Source organism: Nannospalax galili, unplaced genomic scaffold (assembly GCF_000622305.1).
Source record: "Nannospalax galili isolate Female #2095 unplaced genomic scaffold, S.galili_v1.0 scaffold85, whole genome shotgun sequence".
Lineage (NCBI taxonomy): Eukaryota > Metazoa > Chordata > Mammalia > Rodentia > Spalacidae > Nannospalax > Nannospalax galili.
In genome coordinates, this window is record NW_008358866.1 from 9687156 (window position 1) to 9698208 (window position 11053).

General features: G+C 38.8%; 1 protein-coding gene across 1 annotated transcript in view; it reads right to left on the minus strand.

The window, feature by feature from the left end:
* Positions 1–2135: 2135 nt before the first annotated feature.
* The window catches only part of Samd9l (sterile alpha motif domain containing 9 like), a 19619-nt gene continuing 10701 nt past the window's right edge, over positions 2136–11053 (minus strand). The window contains exon 2 of the mRNA XM_008822549.3: positions 2136–7211. Within this exon, the coding sequence (XP_008820771.1) occupies positions 2442–7190 (4749 nt within the window). The 5' untranslated portion in view covers positions 7191–7211 and the 3' untranslated portion in view covers positions 2136–2441. The remainder of the gene's footprint in view (positions 7212–11053) is intronic.

Genomic DNA, 11053 nt, shown 5'->3' on the forward strand with positions numbered 1-11053 from the left:
ATGAAGTCTTTGTAACTCCAGTATTCATTATGGGCTGAATGATGCATTGTTTTGCCCATCCTCTGGAAAAAGTTTTCATGATACAAATGACATAATGTTAACCTCTGAGTGTTTTGCAGATGTGGAAACCCATTTGAAAATATTCAATTTCACCTGAAGAAACAAGGATGGAAAATAGATTCACAAAGGGGCACGAAGGTACAGCTGTGAAATTCTTTGGAAACTTTATGGTTGGGTAAGGCATAAGTGATATCCACTGAGATGGTTGGGAAAAATCTACAAAAACCTGGGCCTGTAGATTCTAAAGAGTAAACAAAGATAGCCTATAAAAATACAAACAGAGACGCACAGAAACTGTTTGATTGTCAAATGAAAATTCTAGTGCCAGGGGTGGGTTCCTCCCTGCCCCCAATGAACTGTTGGCCAGGGAGGCCCCAGAGGCCCTGAAAAGGATAAAGATTTTTGTCACTAATATTGGCACGTTCCAGAACAAAACTCTAAGACCCTGTTGCTAAAGACACCGCATCATGTGAGCATGGGAATGATCGAAATCAAGCTAGGACTGAGCTGGAAACTCCCCACTGTGGGATGGCTGACCTTCATAGTGCCAGAAGGTGCTTTGTAGATCACTGGGGGAGAATTTTCACCAGTTCTACTTAATGACAGACTTGAGTGCTGCACTATTGACATGCCAAGCAAGACGTGCCTACTGGTGCAATAGCAACACAAATAGCATATGTAAAATCAACATACCTCCAATTGGATTTAAAGCCCACTCCTTACGGAGGAGCACACATATGGTACTGCAAGGTAGGCTTACCCTCGGTGGCAGGGGAAATTATAGGCTCCAGTGGGGAAGCCACTGCGGATATTTTATTAGATGGATGTTATACCCCTGCTGAGGTACCTTTCAAGCATTTGTGTTTATGCCCCAGTATCTATTTATATGTTCCCATTTCTTCCTTTTCATTTGTGTTTTTATAGTAAGAAGAATACCACTGGGATGAGCCAACAGCCATTTCCTGAAAAAAGATGGTGTGAATGCCCAAGGGTTCAGCACCTTACTGTAGTGGGAGAAAGGTCATTCTACATCTATGTCACCCCCCCTCCAAGGCTCAGGGGCTGTTGCAGAAGAGGATGGTGGAAAGAATGTTAAGAGTAGAGGCAGGAGTGGAATGTTGCATAGGATTGTCTTTTGACAGACAGATCATGGACAGATGCCTATTCCCAAGCTTGGATGCATCCGTTTGCCTAGGTTCATCATAGCTAAACTTGTTGACTGTTATTCTCCACAAGAAAGGAGAGGTAGTGTGAGTCAGTCACATCTCCCAACCAGACAGCAGGCCCTAATTGCACAAGTGAAAGGGGCTAAGAGTATATAAGCTAAGGAAGCAGAGGGGAGGCTTTCTTGCCATTTTAATGTGACTGTGGGGAAGTCACCATTCACACTTGGATGAAGACTTTCCAATACAGCCCTAGGAGGGGAGCACCCACATTCTTTTAAGTAAACCCTAACTTACTGCTCTGTAAGTGTGCCCGCTCTGTAAGTGTGCCCAATAAACTTATGAGTTTCCCAGACTGCCATTTGGTGAAACTTTACCTTGATTTGTCATAGATACCAAGGGAGGAGGGAGCAGATATTGTTTATGCTTCCCAGATGGAATTTTAGCAATAACCCTACTGTAGGAAGTGAGTCCCTCGAATTCCCGTTAGTCTTACGTTTCTCAGTTGTAAAGTAATAGACTTTGAAAGCTATTTCAGGAGTTTCATTTTGTTCTGGAAATCTCAGAATAGTTGCCCAGAAGTTTTTGAAGATGAGCTGAAGTACTCCTTATAACATAGCTCAGTGGAAAGAATTTAAACTGTAGAACTGGTCAGATTCAGGTTTGGACTCATATCATAGTCTTTCCCATTTTAACCCTAGGTAACTTGCCCATACTTAGAGAGCTTCAGCATGCTTTCCTGCGAATTGAGAATAATATAGTAGACACCCATACAATAGTCACAAGGTATCTGGCAAAACCCAGAATCTATACATTTATCTTATCTTTAGTCCATTGGATATAATTTTCATGAGTTTATTTTTAAATAGAAGTTTTCATAAGAAAAAGAATTCAGATAATTCAGAGAAGTGATTGAATTTAAGACAGATTTTATTGGCCAGTTATGGTGTGACCAGTAGAAACCAACTGAAACATGTTAACTAAATATGTCAATCTGGGAATGCGTATTAGATATGAAATGATTAATGCTATCATGTGCCAAACTCTGCCATGTGGACACATTTCATGTCCTAGAAAGTCTTCTATAATTGATTCAGAGAGACAGCAACAGACTGGGATTTAAAAAATTTAAGCCAATAATGTCATTAAAAAGCTATGAGATAAAAGAGGAAGTGCAATCTTAGATATGGAAAAACAGATTTGAAATAATGCACCTTCTTAGATTACTTTTATGCCATATGCCAGAGGGCCTTCAATGGAAAACCCCAGATAGAAAGACACTCTCTCTATGTTTCTGCCACTTCTAAGTGGACCTGAGTACACAGACGTCACTGGTATTTTTATTTTTGCTTCTGTTCCATATTCTACAGAGATTAGCCTGCCTTCCGCCTGACCATCCAGTCGACGCAGGAAGTCTCTGAGTTCTTTTCTTTCCCATACATCTCCACTCTTCCAGAAGGAATTTGAGTCTTGTACTTTACCAAAAAGTTGCTCGATTTCAGCCTTGTGAACAAGACTGTTAAGACCTTTCTTTTTCCCTAGGTACAAAAGTGTGCTTGGCTGCCTGGCCCTGCACATGTGCTTGTACTGTCTCCTGAAGGCTCTATTTAGGGATGAGACATATCTTTCTATTTGTTCAGAATCTTGATCTAGCTCTGTGTCTTCTGGCCAGAATAGGAGGCAGGCCAGGAAATAAGGATCAGGGTGTGGATGACATAGTCCTACATGTTGCAGAACTTCTCTGAGATGTTTTTTTAACAAAATAAATGGCTGGATGTGTTTAGAATTGGGTTTTAGACAACTGAGAATGATATTGGCCAAAATGAAATTTTGTTTTTCCTTTGTCGGCCGCTTATTGGGGTTTTGCTGTAATAGGAAGGTGTAGCTAATCACTATATTTTCCATGTTGGTTGCAGCATCTTTGTGGTTTGGATTAAGATACTCTAGGAGTCCAGAAAATGTATCTGCTCTCAAAGCCTCTATGCGTTTTCTGCAGTTCTCTTCCTGGAATAACTGAATCTCTTTGCCTTGTAATGAGCTTGAATCCAAGCAGAAAAGGTCTATGTATTTCTTGAAACAACGGCTGACTTTCTTGCTCACTAAGAGTTCTGTTATTTCTTTTGGGGTGTTTCTTGGTTTCAGAAGAACCATATAATCAACAAAAAAATCAAAGCATCTTTTCAAATCTGTTTGTAAATTTTGTAAGTGGGGTGCAAACTGGCTGAGAACCACATAATACTCATTCTTTGGATCTGGAGGGATGTTGCCCTTTCCGGATAGAAACTGTACCATCGATTCTTTTAATGATTCGTTTTCTTTGTGGAAAAAGGGGGTGAGTTGAAGAATCTGAATCGCGTAGAGACCTACTTCAATTTCTCCGAAGAAACCAGCAGTATTGTATGTGTCGTATCTTCTCTGAGACTTCTGTGGTGACCAGGCCTCAGTTTCATAGTCTTTACTGTCAGTTTGCTGCTGAGAATCTCTGAAAGCCTTTGAGGCTTTTTCAGAAGCTTCTAGAAAATGCTTTAGATCATTAGCACTAATAGTCCTACAGGCTTCGTTTTTATCCAGCCACCATTTGATTTCACTTTTGTAGACTTGACCAAGTGTATCTGAAATATAGGAATTTTTAGGTGCTTTCTTTTTGGCCAAATTTGCCCAGACCAGAGCAGTTTTAAAGTCCTTCTCTTTAATATAGAAATGCCTTGCCAAGGCCTGACAAATAAATGCATTTTGTGGGAATCGATCACTTCCTGCAGTCAAGACCTTTTCAGTTTCTTCATTCTGCAAAGCTTCAATTAATGGGGAAAACAAAGTGTCCGTTTCGGCTCCATGCTCCTTTCGCTGTCTTGTAAGCAGAAGAGTCTGCACATCGTGTTTAAATTTGTCTCTTCCTATTCCAGAATCATAGAATATATTCTCTTCTAGTATGTTCAATGCAATTTGGCACTTATCCATGTTACAGCTTTTTTCCAGTTCCCTTAAACAGTAATCAGCAATGAGAGGGTGAATCATACGGATACCAGTGTATCTTCCATGTTCTAAAACTTCTGTTCTTATTAGAAGTGTAGAATACGTTCCCATGTTGTCTTCTACACTTTCAGGTTGCCGAAATTTATTAGTGTATGTGATTCCCAAAAAGATTTCACATTGTGATACTGAAATTGTAGAGTCAGTAACATAGGTGTTGAGTAATGCCAGGAAAGAAATGAGCTGTGCTTTCTTCTGATGAGCATCCAGTTCTTTTAGTATATTCTTTACGACATTTTCTATGTAGGATGTGTCAAAATTGCTTTTCAAGATCATGAAGGAATAAAAGTTTTCACAATTCTTGTACTCCTTTTCAATTTCTTGTAGTTTGGCCTCAAAAGCTCTTTGTTCTGTGGGAGAAAGTTGGTATTTTAGTGAAATGCTATCTGCTAATTTGGCACTTTCATCTGGATTCTGAGATCTCATGCAGTTTAAGATAATTACTAATGTTTTTTCATACCGCAAACCCTTCTCTGCTAAATAGGAATTGATGGCATTCTGCAGAATGTAGGTATTTTCCTGTTCTTGAAAATCGTCCACAAGGAGAAGAACAGGGATGTAATCTTGGTGGCTGTTGGTCTTGTAGCTGATCAGCTTGCTTACTTGCTCTCCAATTTCTTCAAAGTCAGTTGTTTTGTTTTTTAAGACCGCACATCTGAACTTCTTCTTTAAGTCCCAGAGAACATGCATAGCCAATGTTGTACCACCACAACCCGGATGATGGTAAAGGTTGATGACTTTTGCAAATAATGGCTTAGGAGATTCTGCGCAAATGTGTATTAAAGTATCAAGTTCTTCATAACTGTCCCTTTTCACGAAAGCTGAAGAATAGTTTTCAGAAGAAAAATAGAAGTTCCACCAGGAGACTCTGCCACCTCGATAAAAATGCTCTTCTTTTGATTTCTTGAAGTCTGAGAATTTAGATTTATCTTTCTCTATATTTGTGTCTTTACACTCGTTTTCACAGAGGATTTCCAGTGCAGTCAGGATGTCTTCCTCCTTCTTCTCCAGGAACACCGAGGAAGATCCATAGGAGGGCAAAACCCTTCTTGAAGACTGAATTGCTGATTTCAGTTTAAGGATGGTACTGTTGATCAATTCTATATTTAAAGTGGAAATGCTATGGTTTTCTAAATCTTTTTCGATTTCCAGTCTTACTTGTAGTAGATCTTTCCAGCATTGGTAAATCTCTGAGTTGACACAGATACACAGCATATTTTCCATTCCATTAAAAACTTGATAAAAAGCACAGAAAGTCTCTATGAGTGGATTTTTTTGGTTTTCTACTGGAGAAAGCAAGAGAAACACCACCAAAAATTTCCCTCTTGGCAATATATTTTCATCTGTGAGAAATGAAATTAGTTTCCTAACTCCGGATGCTCTATCTCTCTGCCATAAATGTGGCTCTAGTGGTTGACATGAGTCACTTTGCAAATCTACTCTGCCATTGCAGAAGATCCAGCTGGGCTGGTCATAAAGTTTCATAGTAGAAATCTTCTCCTCTATGGTAGTTTTTTCTTCGTACTGATCCAGTAGGTGAAGGTTTGCTATCCGGTTTTCTCTGTAAGCTTTGACCACTCCCTTGATCTGAGAGTAAGGATCAAACTCCAGCACAGCAAACAATTTAATTTCCTTTAGAAAATCTAAGTGCTTTGTTTGATTTGGTTCACTACTATTTGTTATAAGAATGTACCAGTCATAGTATGAGTTATCTAGTGAGTCTTGGTTTCCAGTGAAAAGTTTAGCCAGTTTTAGTCCTTCACTCTCTTTCTTAGTCACCTTCCTTCTGTGTTCTTCTTCAGCCTCTTTTCTCAGTGTTATCGATGACTTTAATTTTTCTTGAAATTTTCTCTTGTTTCTATCTCGTTGCTTGACATTAGCCAATATATCGGGAGTGGTTGCCCCTTCTCTCACAAAGAGTGAAGGATTTTGGTCTTGTTTCTGTGTTTTAGCTGTATAGCCTTGCATGTTAACTTGGAAATACTTTTCTTTACATATAGAATGTTTGGGAATAACATCTACTTCAATGACAAATCTATTAGATAGTGTATTATTCTGCAGTAGGACTTCCACAAACCTTGGTTCTCGAATACATTCTTTGGCTTCATTGATATCATCCTTTTCAAAATATTTTTTCATCATTACATTGAAATGCTCAATGAAAGATTCTTTCCTGGTGATTTCTACACCAACAATTTCTCCGTGTGGCTTGTCCTTGACTCCAAAATGGATAGTACCATTTGTGCGTGAATTCATACAAGCTGATGCAAATCGGAAGACTTCATTGCTGAATTTCATCTTGATGTCCTGTTCTGTGGCTGTTTCAGTATTTGTGAGAGCTTTGAACTCATGTATTGGGTCAATGAGATTGAGTGGTCCTGTTTCGGCAACTTGTAGAATAGAATGTTCTATGTAGTGTTTGCTGGCATGGAAACAATCAAAAGGATATGGCATGCAAGACATCGGCTCTGTTTCTAGGTTACTGTCTTTCATGTCTTCAGTCACTGCTTCTCTCGGTGCATTTTCTTTCATAAGACTTGCTTCTTGTCCTTTTGTATGTTCTGTCTCTCTGAGATCATGATCCGTATTCAATGACATTGGTTTTTCTTCCTGATTTTTTATCTGTTTGGGCTTTTTTTGTTCTTTTGTGGAGGATTTTTCATTATCTAACAGTCTGGAATCCTGATTGCCACTTTCAGGGGAATGAGTATTCAGTTTGTTGTATGCACGTTCTATCAGAAGTGCTGGACCCCGTGGCAGCCCCATGTCTCTAAGATCCTCCTTAGTTAATTCCTGCAGGACCGGTCCTGTCACTTCCTCACTGAGCAGGATTTGCCCATATTTTTCATCAATCTTAAGGTCTTCAGTTATCCATTTTTTGACATGCTCTTTGGTCCAGTCTTTAGTCTTTTTTGGTAGAGTTACTTGTTCATTCATGTCAAAGCTTCCAATTTTCTCCTTGGAAAAAGTAATATAATAAATATTTTAGCATTTTATTTTATCATTGAAACCACATAGCCAATTTTGTGTACAATCTCATATAAATAATATATATGATTTTTCAAGAATAACTTAAAACTGCTTGATGATGCTTAGACTACAGTTTTACAGTCCTGATTATTGTCCTTGCTTCACATGTAATTGTAATTGTGATTATAAAATAAGCAATAGCTGCTAGGTGGATGACACACCCTTTAATCCATCCTTACGATAATTTTCCCTTTTAGGCTTAACTATAAGTTTGGTTTTTGTAACTTTAAACCAGAACCTTCAGTAATGGAATCATTTTCCATAGTAGAGTATTTCAATTAACCTTTAAATATATAAACCACTGCAAATATTAATAAAAAAGTTGATCAGTAAGTGGACTAATGAACTGAACAGGCCAAAGCAATTCCAAGCAGAAAGAACAATGTGGAGCTATCACAATACTTGATCTCAAATTGTACTACAAATCCACATTAACAAAACCAGCATGGTATTAGCACAGAAGTAGACATAAAGACCAATGTAGTAGAATAGAGGACCTAGAAAATAACCCTACAGCTACAGCCACCTAATTTTCACCCAGAGTATCAAATACACACTGGAAGTAAGACAGCCTCTTCAACAAATGGCTCTAGGAAAAATGGATACCCACATGTAGAAGAATAAAGCTAATTGAATATTTCTTACTCAGTGCAAAAATTAATTCAAAATGAATCAATGACCCTAACATAATATCTGAAAAACTATTAGAGGCAAAAATAGCTAAAACATTTCAAGATATAGATATAAGCAAAAACTTTCTCAAAAGAGCTCCAGTAGCACAGTGAAATAATCCTAAGAATTGACAGGTAGAGTGACATTAATTTAAAAATATTTGCACAGCAAAAGAAATAATTAACAGAGGATAGATATAGTTTACACAATGGAAAAATCTTTGGTACCTATATATCAGACAGGAGATTGATATCTAGAATATAGAAGGAACTCTAAAAATTAATATAAAACCCCCAAATCACCCAATCGGTAAATGAGTTAATGCACTGGACAGTTTTCAAAGAAGAAATCCAAATGGTCAATAAGTATTTGAAAAAGTGATCGACATCCTTAGTCATCAGAGAAATGAGAATTAAAACTGCTTTGATATCCCATCTTACCCCACTTAGAATGGATATCACCAAGAAAACAAATGACAACAAAAATTGGCCAGAGTATTGGGAAAGAAACCCTTCTTCATTGTTGGTGAGAATATAAACTGGTAGAGCCACTGTGGAAATGAGTATGAAGGTTTCTTCAAAAACTAAAAACAGAGCTACCATTATCACCCAGCTCTATGGCTCCGGGGTACATAATCAAAGAACTCTACATCTTACCACAGAGATACTTGTACATCTATGTTTATTGCTGCATTATTCACATTAGCTAAGAAATGGACCCTGCCTAGGTTTTCATCAACAGATGAGTGGGTAAAGAAAATGTAGCACATATTCACGAAGGAATCTTATTTAGCAATCGAGAAAAAAGAAACCATCACACTAACAGGAAAATGGATGGAACTGTTAGTGAAATTACCCAGACTCAGAGGGGCAAATGCCACGTATTTTCTCTCTAAAATTCTGTTTAGAAATGTGTGTGTATGTTTATGTGTATGCATGCCTTGAAATTGGAAAAGGAACCATGAGAGGAGGAAAAGAGATCTTAAAGGAGGTGGGAAGAGGGTGATAGGATACTTGTGACCTAACAGTAAAAAGAGGCTCTATAGTGGAGGAAAACAGCAGCAGGGCAGGGGATGGGGAGGCCAGTCGGGGAGAAGAATCAACATAAACAAAGTATGTATGAAAATGCCATAATGACAGTCATCACTTTCTTTGCTAAGTTAGCAAAACAAATTGAAAAAAAGGTTTAAGGGACCTAGGTTTTAAATTATTAATGTAAGAACAACCAGTCATAAAGTCTAGCCAAACTATAAATTTAACCTAATTATGCTTGGCATTTCTTGCAAAAAAAAACTCACCTGGAGTTGTACAAGAAGAAACAATGAGGAAAAATTGGGGCTTTGGTGGGCAGGTTTGTCAAAAAGATTCTAGCCATGCATGGTATGAATGTCGTATTTACACTAGAGTGATGTGCATAAGCTGTAGGCATGCTGCCGCAGAGGAGCTTCCATTTGCCTTCTTAATTTCTTTCCTAGTTGTCTTAGTCTCTTGAAATCTCTGAATTACTATTGGCTTCAATCTGGGGTCACTGAAACAATTAGGGCTATGAGCAGCAGGCACAGTGAACCTTATCAATGTATTTCAGAGAATCAGCTCTGCTCGTTTGTAATGTAGATGGGAATGGTCTCAGAAGTCACGAAAACATTATTGCATATATTGTACCAGGATATAGGTACAATATCCTTTTCATTCATTCTATAAATATTTAGTATCTATTGTAGACCATGCATAATGTTAAAAAACAAACAAACAAACAAACCCAGTGTGGTAACTAGAACAGATGTAAAGTTTTTTCATGATATTTCACTGGAAAAGATTAAAAATCTGTCCCTTATACACACTCAAAAAAGTTGATAATAGTAAACTGTGATAAGTGCTTTGAGTGACATAGAAAGGAACCTAAGCCTGAGAAATGTGAGGAGAGGAGACAGTGATTAGGAGAGCAGAGGGTAGGTGAGATTGGAAGTGGGAGGCAGGTGGGGGAAAAAAGCTGGAAGACAAACAGAGGGTGCTGAGCAGTGGTACATCCAGGCCTTCCACAGGAAGTCACAGGAGTGTGGTGTGTGTGCTCCAGCAGTGAGTGGTCTCCTCTGCACCAAGAGCTAGGGCATTGGTGTGCTCTGGAGTTGTCCTGGGCAAAGGGACACAGACCAGTAGCTGACTCTTCTAGCCTGGGAACTGAGTGGCCCATCCCCGATCTTCTGACCTCCTCCACAGAGGCCCAAAGTACCAATGTTCTGGGTTAAGTCCAATGTTTTGAATGCTTGTTCTCCAATGGGGAGCACTATTTAGGGAAACTGTGAAACCTCTAGAGGGTGGGGCTTATCTGGAAGAAGTAGGTAACTGGGGGCAGGCCTTTGAAGTTTATACCTGGGCCTTAGTTCCTGCTTCCCTCTCTGTTTCCTGGTCCACCACAGTGTGAACAGCTCTCCAGGACTGTAGGCGCCCACTGCTACAATGTCCTTCCCAGGAGCATAAGACCAAACAAACATGAACTAAACTCCAATTCAAAATATATATATTTTCCATTAAATAGTTCCTGTCAGGATTTTGTCAGTGACACAAAAGTACCTAATATAGTCATCCTAGGTAAGACTGAAGAGAAGGGCCCTGCTGTTCCCATTATGAGTATTAGATGGAACTGATAGTATAGATGGTTATTCAGCAGACTCTTAAAGGTTTGGCTGAAATCACTTTAGAAAAAGGGCTAATTTTAAGAATTACTTTCCTTTAATATAAGATGTTGATCTCTGACTTCCACATGCATGCTCACCTACATCCATGTGCACACAGAAACATTTATACATGTGCAAAAGAATTTGCTGAACATTTGGTTTTTATACTGCTTTTTATTTTGAGACGGGTTGTCTGAATATAGCCCAGGTTGGGCTGAAACTTGAGAACCTCCTGCCTCAGCCTCTTGCGTGCTGAATTATAGGTATCTTCCACCATAGTTGATTTTTATACATTTTAGCTTATTTTCTTTTGTCTTTTTTGAGACAGGGTCTCCTTGTAGCCTCAGCTGTCCTGGAACTCACTATGTAGACCAGGCTGACCTTGAACCCACAAAGATCCACCTGCCTCTGCCTCCCAAGTGCT